The 17,158-nt window shown below is 38.8% G+C and overlaps 1 protein-coding gene across 9 annotated transcripts in view; it reads left to right on the forward strand.

Moving 5' to 3' along the window:
* Positions 1–17,158, forward strand: part of ERC1 (ELKS/RAB6-interacting/CAST family member 1) — a 278,996-nt gene that overhangs the window by 171,652 nt on the left and 90,186 nt on the right. For all 9 annotated transcript variants that reach the window (XM_086610616.1, XM_086610613.1, XM_086610615.1 and 6 more), the window contains one exon: positions 7,693–7,853. In XM_086610616.1, the coding sequence (XP_086466742.1) occupies positions 7,693–7,853 (161 nt within the window). The remainder of the gene's footprint in view (positions 1–7,692; positions 7,854–17,158) is intronic.

Genomic DNA, 17,158 nt, shown 5'->3' on the forward strand with positions numbered 1-17,158 from the left:
ATTCCAACAGGACACAGCTGTGACTTATTCGGTCCTGAAGTCTGGCGGCTCAGGAGTTTTCTCTTTTCCAAACATCTGTGAATTTTAATTCCTCCCCCGTCATACAAGAGCGCAATGCTCTCAGAGTATGAGCAAAAACCACTCTCAGTTCATACTCAAGTAGTGACAAAAACTCCTCTATTTCTTCTTCTGTGGCTTCTGCAGGAGTAACATTGTGATGTCAGATAACATCAGAGTGTTCCTCATTGCCTAGAACCATCAGTGGAGGCAGTAAGGAGCAATACAGAGCATTAACTCCTCTTCATTATCAGATGCTTTTTTAATAATGGAAGTTTTTGTCGAGAGACCAACTCATGGAAACAAAGAGACATCAGCTATCTAAGTATCTTACTTTCATAGTGATAAGAAAATTTGCCTTCAACTACAGTATCCTGCAGCTTTTCACACCGCAGTCTTTTGTCCTCTTTCTTTAACTTTCTCCTCTCCTTTTTCCCAGTTAATAATGTAAGAATAAGACAGTGGCACCAGTTCTGTTAAGCCACAAAACCACTGTATTTTATCAGAGATGCCAAATGTACAAAACCCCAACAACCTAAAAAACAAAGGCACAAAGACTTAAGAAAGCCGCAGGGATCCCCAAAATTACTGCTGTATATTACAAATGATCAGAAGATCCTGCGTTTTCTCTGGAGAACTGATAATCCACCAGCCATTTCCACAGCTTTGACACTAACTCCACTCTTTATTGTGAACAAATCAGAACTCCTCCCCTTCCCCCAGTGCCACAGTCCTCTAACGTTATACCCAGTTGACCTTGGCAAAAGGGATGCTGTAAATTTGGCATCCTCTTTGAGATGGAGGTAGATGTGATGTATAGAAACATCTTCATGTTGCATGATACTCTGCTGTGTTTATTTCCGAGTGTCTTTACGTAGGATCTTTAACTAAGGACTTACACTTGTGGAAAAAAAAAAAAGAAAAAAAAGTTTCTCACTTCTCTGCATAAGATCTTATGGCAATGCTCATTATCAGTGACCATACAGAAGCAGTTGTATAGAGTCGTACGTATAGTGTAGGGAGGAACGCTCTCAAACATCTGTTCACCTTAGTGTGTCTTTCTAGTGCCTACTGTTACAGAATGAAAATGAAGGTCAAGGATCTTAACTCTTTATGGGTCTGCTTCAAAAGGATTAGCAGTGGTCACATTGTCACAGCAGAGAAGCCGGTAGCCGTGATGCATCCCTCTGTCCACCTGCAGTGGTGGTGGGTAAGAGGGGCTTGATTTGGAGACAGAGCTCCTGTCTGTGGAGAAGCAGAGTCATTCTGCTTTGTACCCTTCTGCTGTCAGAGTGGCAGAGCTTCCAGCTTTTCTCTTAGTTGAGGGCTGTCCTTATCTTCCGAACTAGAAATTGCATTTTAATTTTGGCAGGTGGAGAGAAGATTTTTCTTGTTAGGGCTTGCTTACTTCTCTCGTTTTCCTCTGGTACTTTTAGCTCTCAAAAAGCTGTGCCTAACAGCTTTCCCAATATCTATAAGTTTTTGAAAGTTGTTCCCTTAATTCAGAATAGCCGAGAATTTAGTTAAGTGTCTTGGATAGAGTCTTTAAGAGTACCTAAAGCCACCCTACTGCTTTAACAAAAAAGAGGCTATGATGAAACCATAATTCATTTCCCTCTTATTTTGTGTAAAGGTTTATTAGCTTGTGATTTAAGCAAACCATCTGGTCCTGCTGGCAATCCAAGTTATGTCAGACGCAATGCTTTCTCCCTGTAATATGTTACTTGAGGCAGTTAAATTACATACTTAAGTCCTAAGTCTGGCCTGTGCTTTTTCCATGTCTTAACATCTGTTCTGGGAAAATTTTTTGGGATCCAAACAAGTTTGCATGGAGCCAGATCTCTTGTCTTTGTCTTTCTTTTCATGTCTGTTTCTTTCCCTTCTCTCTGTCCTGCAGTCTGATCAGTTCCACTAAGTAAAAATTTGCAGTCCCTTTATCATTTCAGTAACATACACAGTGAAATGAAAAATAGTTCAAAAGCTCTAGAGCTGTAAAAAAAGGAGAGAGTCCTCTGAGAGAGTTGCACTTTATGAGAAATGTTAATTATTTTTCTCAATCCCTGTAATGTTCTTACTACCGTCTTTAATTGCAAGACTTTGTTTTGCTGGCCTAATTCCTTCTGCCCTGCCCATGGCAGGGATGTTGGAACTAGATGATACTTTAAGGTCCCTTCCAACCCAACCCATTCTATGTTTCTGGGCAAAAGTACAGATTTCTAGTACATTTTGTGTTGTAATGCCAACTTCTTGTTTATACAAGAAAGGTCCATGTCCAGAAAGCAAATAATTTTGAATATACAAGTTAACTTGCTGAAGGGATTTTGAAAATAAGATCTCTAGTGATTGATTTATACAATGCTCATGGCAAATTTATTGTTCATGTTGGTATTTGTATCTTTATAAAATTTCATCATTTTGTATTCTGCCTGGAACTTTTGCAACACAATAATTAATTTGAGTAGCTATCCCATAGCTCGCTGTGTCTGTGTGTGTATTGAAAGAAAAAAAAAATATTTCCTTAAATCAGAAATATAAAAATGTGTCTGTTTTCAGGCATGTAATTAACCATTAAGCTATAAATTTCCAGTGTGTTGCTGCATCTAAAGTACTGTATCTCCAGTTTAGGAATAGGATTCTTGGTGTAATAGTCAACTCACTTTGTCATGCTCTTTGAAACCTTTAATTATGGACTGAAGTGCAGTCTTTTGTGCTTGATGAAAAGAAAAAAAAACAACAAGGAATTAAAAACAGGAAGAGTGATGAATACCTTGGAACATCTGGATGCCTGAAACTTTAGCTGAATCAGTGAAAAACCTCCTGAAGTTCAACAAGACCAAGTGCAAGGTCCTGCATCTTGTTTGAGGCAATCCCCAACATCAGTACAGACTGGAGGATGAATAGATTGAGAGCAGCCCTGCAGAGAAGAACTTGGGGATACTGGTGGGTGAAAAATTGGACGTGAGCTGGCAAAACGTGTTTGCAGCCCAGAAAACCAATCATATCCTGGGCTGCATAAAAAGAATTGTGGCCAGCAGGTTGAGGGAGGTGGTTCTCCCTGTCTACTCAGCTCTCATGAGACCCCACTCTGGAGTACTGCATCCATCTCTGGAGTTCCCAGCACAAGACAGACATAGACCTGTTAGAGCAGGTCCAGAGGAGGGCCACAAAGATGGTCTGAGGGCTGGAACACCTCTCCTTTGAAGCAAGGCTGAGAGAATTGGGGTTGTTCAGCCCGGAGAAGAGAAGGCTCTGGAGAGACCTTATTGCAGCCTTGCAATGTGTAAAGGGGGCTTGTAAGAAAGATGGGGAGAGACTTCTTACCAAAGCCTGTAGTGACAGGGCAAGGGGCAACAGTTTTCAACTGAAAGAGGGGAGATTTAAACTGCACATAAGGAAGAAATTTCTTACCACGAGAGTGGTGAGTCAATGGAACAGGTTGCCCAGAGAAGTTGTGGATGCCTCATCATTAGAATTTCTCAAGGTCAGGTTGGATGGGGCTTTGAGCAACCTGATCTAGTGAAACATGTTCCTGTCCCACGGCAGGAGGTTTGGATTGTATGGTATTTAAAGGTCCTTTCCAAACCAAACTATTCTCTGATTCTATGAAAAAATGAGTAAGAGAGAAATGCAGTCTCTTCTGCAAAGATTGTTAATCTACAGGCAGGGAAAAGCCTTATCTAACATGAACATTAAACATTTTTATATAGTACCAGTGATTTGCTATCTTTAATAAATATTATTTAAGCCAGTCATATACATTAAAATTACGGATTCATTGGTATCCTGTCACTTGAGACTGGAAAATTTTCTTTTGCAGTGTCCGTGGAGGGCATTCTTTAGTTCTTTCCTCTTTCTTTACATGCTCATAGCATATAAAAGTGAATTGAGTGGGTCACCATTTCAGAATAGATCCTCTTCCCCTGCAAGTGTTTTTTCAAGTGCATTTTGCTCCTTTCTTTGCCATATTGATGACTTTGTCCATTGCCTCTTTATATTTGCACAGTACCCTGCAGTGAATTACGTCATGTTACTAGCATTCATGATGCATTTGTTGCTTGGATGATGGCCCAAAATTGCTCTACTTCTCTGACAAGGTGTAAGTAGAAAATTAAGCTCCAGGGTTATCTTCCTGAGAGGGCTGTGGAGGCCTTTTTCAATTGTCTGTGCAGTGGAAAAGTTCTCTTTGGGTGATCCTTCATCACTGAGGAAGAAATTCCCAAGAAAAAGAGAGCTGCCCCCTGCGTTGTCATTTAAACACACTGAAGCATTTGGGGATGCTGAGGCAGCTTTAGTTAACTTGTCTGGTCAGATTGACCTGAAGTATTGGAGTCTTTGGGCTCTGGTTTTAAGAGGTAACCAGTACCAACAGCGTAAGTTGATGTAGCCCTCTTCCTGTCACGAAATAGCTGCTGCGTCTCGGAAATTTTCAGTAGCGCGTTACTTCTGTCATAACAGGTGGGAATTTGAGCTTGCCTATCCTGATCATCAATAATCATTCCAGGAGCTAGTACAGAGGTTGGTAGGGTTCACAGCCCTGTTAATATTTTACGTGTCCAATCCTTTTCTCAATTTTTACTTTCTATTAGTAACACTTTTGGGGAACTTGACCAAGCTCTTTGGAAGTCCCTGGCTTCACATTACCCAATGCTCAGAAAAGTTTACCAGGAACACCACGTACTTGGAAATAATGCGGTTATCTGTATGTCTTTGCAACAGCCTATTTTCTGGTTATGACTGTTGCATCGGAGGAAAGTAAAGGCAGCGTTTGTAGGAGCAGGGGAGGTTAAGATGGTAGACAGTCTTCTGAAAAGGACTTGGGGATTTTTTTGTATTCCTTGATTTCTTCTTTCTTTACAGGCTGCCATTGACATGGTAGATAAACTTCTCCTGGCTTACTGCCTTTTCTCTCCACCTTGCATTCATACTTTCTAAGGAGATGCAATACTACGTAAAAAAATTGTCCTGTGTTGACATTTCCCTTTTCCATTGCTGTGATTCCCATACTGATCTAATTTACGTAGTTTACCCTCTTTCACACAGTTTGCTCAGTCTCTCAGAAACTCTCTTCTCTGATGGAAACTTCATTCAGCTTCATGTTCTTACTTAAAGATAAGTGGTCACCTGGCTGGGTCTCTTAAGGCCTGAAAACAATGAAAAAATCATTTAAGTTCTCTGCAGATCCATCCTGCTTAGAACACATGAAAGCTTCTCAGGCTTGTCTAAAGAGAACTGAATCACAGGTGAGTCATAGGTGGTCAAAGATATACTCTGCTTTACATACTGTCATTTCAGCAAAGAGAAAAGAGGACCAAGCCTGCACTTCTTACACCTTCTGAGACAGGGCACAAGCTTTACCTGCAGCTAAATTGAAAACGTCAACAGCATGTCTGAAAATGTCTCAGCGTGCCAAGAAGTCTGATTCTTGGCAAATATTTTTTCTTTATTATGTAATTAGCTGCTCTCAGGGGAAAAAAAAAAAAGGGTAGACTTGAAGTTTTTTGTGTAGGCTAAATTAGATGTGCTTTGCAAGCAGTTTGCTTCCAGCGATTATTCTCGTGTCATTTCTCACAGGACTGCTTACTGGGACATACACAGACAGGTCTGCTCTAAGATTCATAAGCTGCCAAATAAAATATTTTGTTTTGTAGAAGTTTAATTGAAATTCTCCTCTGGAATATCTATAACTTGATGAATCTGAACAGTGAAGTCTTTATTGTGAATATAGCCGTCGCTGTTGTGGTGAATTTTGTCTTTAGTACATCGCATGACAAATGGGACTTGCTGGAGAGGGTGGAATGTAATGGCAGTTCCGTGAACTAAGTTGTTGGCACAGTTTAAAAGCCACTTTGCATTCCAGCCATTCCTAATACTTGATTAGATCAATTTTCCGTTCACCCGCAAAAATACAGAATATAACCTTAGAATTGAAAGAATTACCAAATGGAGCAACGAGAAGAAGATTAAGTACCTGCAATAACCCCTACTCCAAAGTGCTACCTGGCACTAGGAGCCTTGTCGTGTCTTCTTACCAGCACGGAGTTGTCATCCTACAGATCTGCATCAAGCAAACTGGCTTCCTATATGCACACTAGCCAGTTTGGACGATGTGTCACTGAAATTCTCCTTCAGTCTGTTGGTTACTGGATGAATTATTGGCTGTACCTTTTGAATAGTTTTTGATAATTGCATATTTAAATCTGTTCTTCATTTGCTGGGCATAAGAAGAATGCTTGTCAGCTGCATTTGAGTGGAAGTAGATGGCCTTTCTGCAGTGAGGACCGCACAGTGCCTGTGCTAGATTTTTATAAATCTGCTGATTCTGAATTGCAATGTTTCTTGCTCTATCACTGATGGAGGATGAAAACCAATTTTGTGATCCATGTTTGTCCTGATAAACTAGCTCTGCCTTTAGAATTTATTAAAGCAAGGGAGGGTATGTTCCATACTTCCCATCCTCCAGCACCTATATAGTGAGTGATGTGCCTGACTCTCTTTGTAAAAACATGTGAGTAGAAATTGAGCTTAGTTTAATATAATATATTAATATATATCGTAATTATATTATAATGTAATTTCAGTAGTTCACTTGTGTGATGGAGCACAAGCTGATTGTTATGCAGGGATAGAAATGTAGTGCAGTGCTGTATTGTCATACTAAATTTATTCAAATGTTTGATTATATGCAATAGTAACACCTGAGTTTCTCTCGTTTGAAGCACATTATAAAATTGTTTATGAACACTTGGTTGTGATAGAAAGAAAAAATCTATATGGAAGAAGTCAGTGAAAGTAACGTGTGCCATCGAGCATGATTAAAAATTATTGAATATCCAGAGGATTTTGTGTGTCGCATGTAGCTATAGTTGAACATTTATTGTGATTTTACGTGTTAATTAGTGATAAATTCTAGCTGAGACAGAACCTGCTGCGAGTACAAATTAAAATATGACTACGTTCATTTGTCTAATATCTATGCTAGAATTTGCAATCATGTTAATTCCAAACCTTTTTCCCTTTTGCCGACGAGATGAGCATTGTTCTACTATACCTGTCTGCCATCAGCAACTCTTTTAATGTCTTTTATGTTGCTAAATCACAAAATGTGCCTATAAGCATTGTTCAACAGATATTTTGAGGGACGTAGCCTTACTTACATCTCCATGGGAACCCGGTCCTCTCCCTGTTTTGGGAAAATTACCTTCGTTCTTGAAGCAGATATGTAGTTTTTCTTTCAGCATCATTTACAGAGACACACGTTTGATATATTAGCAATGTATTCTGTGTAATACCTGGCATTTTTGTGAGCTCATTTTAATATATATAGGCCATCCTTTTATCCTTGTGATACTTTTTCTAAAATAGAAATAGCTGGAGATTTGAAGATTTGTAATTTGGTATTGTAATGGTAACGTTCCAGTGACCAGACTATGTTAATTCACAGACTGTAACATTGCTTCAATCAAGTGTAGACGTCCTGTCCACAGCATTAGGTGATGCTTCCAGTCTACAGAAGTGTTACACAGTGTAGATGTACTGGTAACCTTTGTGCTCCAATTTAGTTGTGACCTTTAGGAAGTTCCAGTTGATCCCATTACACTATTTTTCTCTCCTCCTGTCTTCCCAAAAATGTTTTAGGTAGAAGAGCTGATGATGGCCATGGAGAAGGTTAAGCAAGAGCTGGAATCGATGAAAGCAAAATTGTCCTCTACACAACAGTCTTTGGCTGAGAAGGAGACCCATTTGACCAACCTACGAGCTGAAAGAAGGAAACATTTGGAGGAAGTCCTGGAGATGAAGTAAGCGCTTCTTTCAATTATTTGTAGGCATGTTTTATTGATATCTCTGAATTCTCCTCTGCTCCCTGGTGTTCTAAAGACAACCACTGTATGAATATGTGTCTACAGATAGCAGCTATCTATGTAATCAGTCAAGCCTTTAGAAGTTACTTCTGACCAGGGATTACCTACATCATGTTCACAGTTTCTTTAGAGCTCAAAAATGTTTCTTCCTTCTGATCCTTTGCAGTAGACTGCTGTTACTTGCACAATAGCATCTTCAAAGATCCTAAACAATTATTTGGACTCAGTTATTTTGTGTGTCTTATGAATGTGCCATCTTGCTTTGAGTGGCCTATAAGCTACTAGAAGGTAAGGCAGCACAAGTCAAGTGATAGAAGAGGGAAGAGATAAACATAGTATCAGGTAGTCCTAATGCGAAAATCAGACTGCAGATGTCTGGTCTGCTAAAGTATTTTTCAAACTCATGCAGATGATTCATTAGCACTGGAGCAGGGTTTGAAATTCTCTATCAATCAGGCTTCTCTTGTCATCTTTACATAAGGAGGCCTGAATAAAACCAAGCTTTGAGAAGGTGGGAAGAAGTGAGGAATTAGACTTCTAAGGCTTAAATACTTCCTAATTTCTGACTGTGCATTATAGATAGATAGTTATCCTTAGTTTAGGGAGATAGGAATCCATTTAGTGCAATGATGGATAGTGCTGCCAGCAGTTCATTAGAAACACTTTCAGTTGTTTAGCCAGCCCTGAAGAGAGGGAACGTTTTTATTGGCAGGACCAGCAGTGGTTCCTCCACTGTGGTTTTGTGAGCCTTTATTTATTTATTTGACTTTTCTACGCTAGCCTCTTTCCTTTTCTTTTTTTTTTTTTTTTTTAAAGAGAGGATAGAAAAACAGCTGTTACAAAATGGAAAGAGAAGTGGCTTAGATCTTGAAACTCTAACTTAGGAGTGCTGTATAAAGTGGGCCAGTCTGATCTAGACCTGGCATAAGGGCATTGGAAGACTGCAATACTTAAAAGCCACACTTTTTATTTTTAATAAAAAATTTTATTGAGCTATAAATTTGACTGCCTTGAGGGTTTGGTGTGTTGGGGGATGGGAAGGCTAGCTCTTAAGGTGATGTGGGAATCCAAAGCAACTGGAGATATATCCCGTATCCAATCACTTGGCAGTACTTGCTGCTGCCAAACTGCTCTGCCAAACCTTCTCATTAAAACATACGCGTAGGGTACAGTATATCCTGAAATGTATTTGGAATGGTGGAGCGCTAGAGCCTTTAATGTAACTACACCCTTCTTTTAAATTGTGACCTCTCTTAGCCGAGTAAGTTATTGTTGGAAAGTTGTTGTACTGAAATGTAGTATCAGGAACTGCATAAACTGGTAGATCCATTGTACCTCAGAAGGAAGAAGAACACTTGAGAAAATGGTAATGCTGTCAGCACATGGAGAAAAAGATGGAAAAAACATTACTTTCGTATAGTTAACTAGCTGAGCATGTTTTAGTCATAGCTGATCTGTCTTAAAGTTCTGTAAAGCTGCCAAAGGCATCCAAACTTCAAAAACTCACCCTCACCATGAGGCTCCGTTGCAAACAAGTCCCTACTGAGGACTCCCAGTCAATTAAATATCTTATATTTATGTACAGAGACTCCAGTATAGTCTTTGTTGCCCTACTTTCCCAGCCTATGCCTTTTATGAAAAGCACTCTTCCCATCTATTTTCTAGTTTTGCAAAAAGTTTCTAATGTTGTTAAAATGTTTCCTGCTATTTCAACTCAAAAATAACAGTAACAGAATGAGTGATCAATTTGGGGAAGCAGATAGCTGGTTTTGGTGCCCCTAACAGAAAACAATAGCTGTTGTACAGATACTGTTCAAAGATACAGTATAGCAATATTATTTTCCAAGTTTTAGGGCATACTTCACTGGGAAAAGTTTGAGGAGCTCAAAAGCAGCAGGGATTAAATTTGAGATTTGATAGAGGTGTAGGTTTAACAGCTTGGACCTGGCAGTCAGCTGATGGGGCAGAGGAGCGTACAAGAAAAAAAGCTTAGGGAATGCTGCTGTAGGAAATTCAAGATATGGACTGAAAGAAAGTGTTAAAGCAACAAGAGAACTCCAGAAAACTACCTCTGGGTTTTAATAGGAAGTTGTTAGATATTATGTTAATGAAAGTATATATTTAAAATGCTGTTTCTTAAAGCAGAACTGGTGTTTACTACTGACTCTGTGACGCTGAGAAGATCATTTCACACTCCTTAGGGAAGACTGTGGCACTAGAATAGAAAAAGTGTGAATTATTCCAAGGAAGAAATTTCACTCCTTAAAGAAATACTGTATACTTTGAAGCTCTCTTCCTTTGAGTCTAGTATTTTTATTTTCTTTAAACGAAAACTTTGTTGTAAAAAATTATGAGAGGTAGATAATAGTCTCTCTATTTGTATCACCAAGCATGATCTACTGTAAAAAAATACTAGTGAACTTCAAGGATTTTTGTTTTCTTATGTTTTCTTTAAGAAGTTCTAATGTTTCCATCATCCACAGCAAATCTTTTAAATTAGGCAGGAATAAAGTGCTGTCTACAGAGAAATCTCTGTTCTTTGTCCCATAAAAACCTGCTTAGGCTGAGCTGAGTTATAAACTGTTGAAAATCACCAGTTTTCCTTTCCTTTTTTTTCCTCCTGGTGTTGTCAGCAAATTTTGGCAGTGTGTGAAAATAACCGAGTGCAAACAGTCTAATCTGGGGCCAGTCCATGCAATTGCCAAAACTGTAGCAGTGGACACTGCACTTATAGGGAGGAGGAACAGACACTGTGTCTACATGTAGAGATTTTTTTTTTTTGACTGGATAGGCCTTTTGTTATGGTCAGAAGGACCAGAAGATTCTTCCTAGTCGTCTGCTTCGGGGTTGAAAAGTCCCAGTTGGAGCATTTCTCAATCTGTTCTTTCAGACTTGGAAATCTGTCCAACAGCCCTTTCCTGAATTATGCCTTCTCCTGCTAATTGCAATCGCTGCCAGCCCTATAATTCAAGGGATGCAGACTTACATAATGCAGTTGGCACTTCAGAGTTGAATCCTTCATTCTGTTGGCACGTAACAGAGAGATTATTACTTGTCCCAGAATAATTTACTATCCTCTTTTTTCTTGAAAAATAATCAAAGGCCTTACAGACAAAGGAATTGTTGTACTGGAACATAGTTGAGGTTTCAAAACCAAGCTCTCAGAAAACGTCTTTAGATTTCTTGTGTGACTTACTAGATGATCTTTAAGGTCCCTTCCAACCCTAACCATTCTATGATTCTATGACTTTACATGAGTGGTCTTTTGAATATTTAGCACAGTAGTCTCTAATTACACCAATAGTGTTTGGTTTGATGCAGAGTGTGGGTGGTGATCAGAGATGAACCAGGACTGCGTAGCCTAATGAAGCTGGTTTTTGTATTTCTTCCTTGTTTCATCTCGGAAAGCCTGCTGAGAGCTACATGAGGGCTGCTGTTAAAAATAAGATGCCAACCTAGGCAGTGCTATGCAGGAAGGCTGTGCATCCTTATCTGTGCTGCAGTTTTCCTGCACCATGTGCAAGTCACTTATAAAATATTTGGTAGACGGTTGGTAAGTCCACATGTTCGTTTTCTGGCTATCAGATAAGAAAATACAAGCACACAAACACTCACAACTGAAAATGAAGTCAGTGGAGGCTGAGGTTGTTTGTCTTCTGAAAAGTTCATCCTCTCAACAATAAAGAAGTATTGTCTGGAGGTGTGAGTAAGAGGTTGAAATTGAAAGTAGTCCAAAAGAAACTGATTAATTGGCACATAGTTTATTTGCCAGAAAAGTAATTTCACTTGATCCAAAATGAGGTGTGAAGTAATTTCAAACGCAGCAAACAGTTTAACCAAACAAAAATATTTCAGGCTACGTGCCCCCATGGTGAACAGAACCAGCAAAAAAAAACCAAAAACACATCGATGTCCATCCAATGATAGCTTCTAACTTGTCAGCTCATCCGAAATTGTCTTCTTGGAAATTAAAGAATTTTTATTGGGTTTTGTCATTAGAGAAATTATGGTTTATGTCTATGGTTTAATGACAGTTCTCCAGAGGAGAAGTGATTCCTAGTTCCATTCCTAGTTCCAGGACCTACGGAAACTTGTCATGGTACTGAACTGGACTATAAGGTCTGTGGGCCACCTGGTGCATCAGGCCATCCTGTGACTGCAGCAATGGTACCAAAGCACGTCGTCTTGTTACTTTGTGTGAAATTAAACAAGTTAAAATCCCACAGGGGGCACTCCATGTCCGTAGGATTCACCATCTGGGGCAAAGCTGAACAAGTGCATCTGCGTCAGTCCCTTTTTCTCTTCTGTAAGCTTAGATCTTTTTTCTTCAAAATGTCTTTTTCAGGGCACACAGTGAAAGTGTACCCAACAATATCCTATTACCGTTGTTTTGTCCTTTTAAATTTTCGAGCATAAAATATGTAATTATATATGTTTATTTTAATTATATATATATGGCCATATATATATATGGCCACCCAGTTAGATTTTGATGTTCAAGTTGTAAAAAGTTCAGTTGCAGTAGTCTGAAATGTGAAAAACTATCTATTTCTAACAACCAAAAAATAGAGATGTTACATTTAAATAGTTGGAAATAAACTGGCATTGGAACTGCTGTTAATCTCCAAGTGAATCACGCAGAATCCAATAGGAAAGCTGAAATGCAGTGTGTAGATAGATTGTGTGTCTTTTAAGGCTGAAGTTTATTGAAAGGCCAGAATTTTATTTATTTTTTTTTAACTCCACAGTTCTCCCCACTGTAGCGAAACATATATAAATGTAATATATAAATTAAATACATAAATATATTATGTATTAAGTAACATATATAAATGTAATATATAAATGTAATTGTAGATCTCGGTTACCTTCAAGTTTCCTTGAAGGTGGTGGTTTCTGCTATTATTTTTTAATTCAGTTGAAAGGTGGAGAGCAAAAACATAATCTCTTTTGCACTTTTTCTCTCTTGGCAATTAAGGGATGAAGCCCGTTATCCTTTCTGTCCCCCTGCATTGTCAATGAGGCTCTGAGTGCTCTGAGACCCTCAGTGTTGGGGCAGCATTAGAGACAACCTGCTGCATCATTTTCAGAGCAACTGGTGCTAGATGGCCTGAATCACAGAAATAAGCAGAAAACCCATTTGTAGGGAGCAGTACAAAACTGGTCGGTCAAATAGAAGCACGCACAGAATTAGATTGTTGTGGTTTACTCTGATTCTTCAAGTATTGAGAAGTTGTCTTCATCTTTCGTAACTGATTTGTTTTTACGTTTCGCCTGCCTTGAAAAATTTTTTCTTCTGTGGCTTTTTCAGATACGAGAATCTTGGCACGATATGTCACAGTCCTGTTCTGTCTTGTGATAAAACCTCTGTCTCTCTCATTTTATCTCGAATTCCATGGTCCCTGAGAACAGTCTTGCAGAGAGAAAGTACTGTACTATCTTAATGAGCCATGACAGGCCTGGAACCAAGACCAACTGCTGAAAAGTAGACCAGGTGGTGTTAAAAGGGTTTGTTCCACTCAGTAATTGCTAAGACTATTAATGTTGTAGGGAGGAGTTGGGAAAAGGAGGTCCAGTCGTTAACTTTCTGAGAATTTAGCCACACTGTGCTCTTGTTTCCATGTCTTTCCATGGGAGATTTTTTTTTTTTTTCTCTTCTGGATATGTTTTCCGGGGACTGGGTTTAGTGCAAGTGATCCCTTTGGTAGTTCTTGGAACACAGTTTTCTAGATGGTGAAAGGAAATTAGATCTCTTTCAAGTGAGAATGTGAAAAACATAGCATAGAGCTTCAGCATTAAGAATGCACAGGTTTTGTTATGTTTTTCTTTTCTATTAATAGATTACAGCATTCTTACAGAAATTGCCATGAAAGATCTCATCAGCAGACATCTTGGCATACATACACAGGGTACTAAAATGTATAATTTTGTAGGCTTACACAATCCTAACACTTGTGCATGAATACCTTTCTTGTCTTTTCTCTGCTAGTTCATTTTTCCAGATAACCTTAGAGCAGGTGCAGCACAAGATAATTTCTTGGAAGTCATTAGTGCACCGTGTTCTTCACTGCCCACAGGGTATTGCTTTGGGAAAAGTTTGTCTTTACCATAACCTGCATGTTGTACAGATCATCTTACCTAAAAGAATAACAAAAATTATGCTTTTTTCCTAGAAGTAATTACTCAGCTAACCCAATGTTCAACTGGAAGAGAACTGGAGAGAGGGATGGTTTTATTTTGACTAAGGCATAAAACATACTGCTTGTAAGATAGCTCTGCAGGCACCAATATACTGCCTTCTGCTAGCTAATTCTGCATACTTTTTCCAGTAGAAAACATTGTTCTTCTATTATATTCTAACATACACTTTGTGTAATTAAATGCATTCAGAAGTTTTGTCAGAAATAAAGGTTGATCTGTTCAAGAGAATCTGTATAATTTTCCCTTGGGCGTATGAATTCTCCACTCCACTTATTTCTAGAACAACACTGACAAAAATAGATTTCCAGGTCTTCAGCGTGCCTTTTTTATTGTTTCTATATGCTATACACTACAAACATAAATACGACTGTGATTTTTGTTTTAGAATATGCAGCAGTGTTTTGGCCCAGGATTGGTAGCAGTAGTGCATTTCCTATGCCAGCTGTTTCAGCTGCATCAGTGATTCCTGTCGCCATCCCTAATCCAGCTCTAAGATTCTGGGGCTTCCAGGGGTGTTACTGAGCTAAAGCAAATCAGGCACTTTTTACTTTCTGTTAAAGTCTGAAGAACCATGAGTTCCTTAGGGTGCTTTTTCCGCTTTTATAAACGTGCCTATAAATCAGCTCTGTGAGCACTACATATTTCATTAAATACAGTCAAGTTGTGGGTTAATAGAAGTTCCAAGTGAAAACATTATGGTATCTCATTGCATGTATTATGGATTTAATGTAGTGTGAACAATAGTAGCTTTGAGCCATTGTAAATCCCATCCGGACATCATCAGCATAGTTCAAAATAGAAGGAGGGAGATCTCCAAGGTTAGATGTGCTCGTATGGCCACTGTGCATATGTGAGTTGTTCTTTTATTGTTTTTAAAATAACAGCATAGCTTTGTGGGGTGTAAGGAAGGCAGAGTCTAACTTCAGACTGTTTTCTGGAGTTGACCAGAAATTCCTTTTTTTGAAAATCTGGTCAATTTGCTTTAATTACAGAAATAACCTCTGAAGCAAGTAATTGCTTCCCTACAACCCTGGAGGACAAGTGAGAGCTGTGTAAGAAAAATGGGAGAAATGAGTCAAATCCTCAGCAGTCCCTGCAATCTTTGTCTTTATACTGTATTGGGAATATTCAGTGTATCTTTTTGCTTTCCTCCCTTCCCAAACAATACTTTTGAGTTCTTTTAGGCAAAATAAAAAACACTATCTGCAAGTCTATGGAATTTCTGGGAAAATACCATAGTGAGAGGATTTGGGAGTTGTTGGTTTGTCTGGTGGTATTTTGCGTGCAGCGCAAGTGACTACATGTAACAGGAGTTTAAACACATGAAAGTTGACCAGAACTGTTAATTTGGAAATCCTAAAAGATGACATAAGCGTTCATAACAAGAAGACTGTAAAAGTGTCTTCTTTAAGGTATAGTGCTGTCATTTTTACTGAGTCCCTTCGCACCAGTCCAATATCTAGTGTTGACAGTTTGTACAGATTACAGGATAAAGAGAACTGTCTTTCCTAGTACTAGGAGCTAGTCTGTATAGGGTTGTAGGGAAGACTGAAAAATTATTTGACACAATGTCATATCAGGTGTTCCCTAAAGCCCCTTTCATAGCCCTTCTTCTAGCACTGAATAAATATGCCTATAGCCTTCTATAAACCTATAGTTCTTTTTCAGTCTGCTAGCATTTTGCAGCTTTAAAATTGATGTCAAGAAAACATTAAAAACTAAAGGATCACACTAGTTTATTTCCACTATGTAACCTAGGAATCAAGCTTTGCATGTATAGATTATAAAGAATGCCAGGGATATCTTCTGATATTGGAGAAAGCCTCTATGACCTCAGCTGGCCACATTTTCTTCAAAAATATTGATAATGCAACTATTAATAATAGTACTTTGCAGTTTAGTTCTTTTCATTGCAGGATCTTAGATGTCAAAGTCTTTTTATAAAAATGGAGAAATACTATCATTGTTCTTCAAAGGAGTAAATGGTAAACAAAAACATAAGTGACTTATTCACACATGGCCACAGAACTTCAGTGATGTCAGGAATTAAAACCTGAAGATATTAGGTTTGTAGGTTTTTGAATATCTTAATGTTTGAGACACGAATGTTTAGTAGGAAATGTGCATATAAAACATACTTACCCATTTATTTCTCTCTTCTGGCGTGTTCTCATACAGATCCTTTCTACATCCTCATTTTTTCTTTATTGTATGTCTGTACCTAAAATTAAATATGCTTATCTTACCACTTCAGTGCTGTAATTGGAGAGAAGCAATCTGTTCTCTTCTGCTAAGCTGCTCTTCAGATTTGCCTTGCTTGCTGGTTGTCCACTGTTAGTGAGGGCTTTGCTTTGGAGTTGGAAAAACCAGATGAAGTTAGCAAGATGTTAATTTAAAGCAAAAACAAATACATTTTTGCCTTGCCTTGAAAAATGTGAAGCTGGCTTCGGACTACAATTTCATAGATTTTGTGACAAATGAGGCATGAAACAAATTGGCAAACCCACAATGTCCAAAGTACAGTGGTACAGTGTACTCTCTAATTCCCAGCCCGAAAGATCTCAGCAAAGGTCACAAATTAAACGAAGTCAAAATTAATCAACTCTACAATCAAACTACAATCATTAACGTTTTCGTTTACTACAAAGAAGCAGTTGTGAAAGAGGTACTGGAGCAAGCTCTTTGGTGCCATTAGGGAAAATCAACAGCAAGATGTCGAACAGAAAAATGAAACCCTGCAGGTGGACCTGTCTTTGGAGCCAAAAGAAACCAGCACTTAGAGAAACGCAGGTAAACTGTTGGAGAATGGACAGGGTGTTTGGTGCTGAGCTGCAGAGAGTGTCAGCGTTGCATTTGGCCCAAACAGAAGCAGCCTGTGGACTAGAGACAGTGTTACTCAAGTAGCCACATAGTCATGCACAACCAGTTCAAGCCATCTCGCACCAAGGCTTCACTACAGCGGTCTCAGATGCTGTGGCTTTTGCCTCCTTTACAACATGGAGCATGGGAGCAGCAGTTCCTCTGTACAGGAAGAGGAAAAG

Source organism: Tauraco erythrolophus, chromosome 4 (genome assembly GCF_009769465.1).
Source record: "Tauraco erythrolophus isolate bTauEry1 chromosome 4, bTauEry1.pri, whole genome shotgun sequence".
In the NCBI taxonomy this organism is placed as follows: Eukaryota; Metazoa; Chordata; class Aves; order Musophagiformes; family Musophagidae; genus Tauraco; species Tauraco erythrolophus.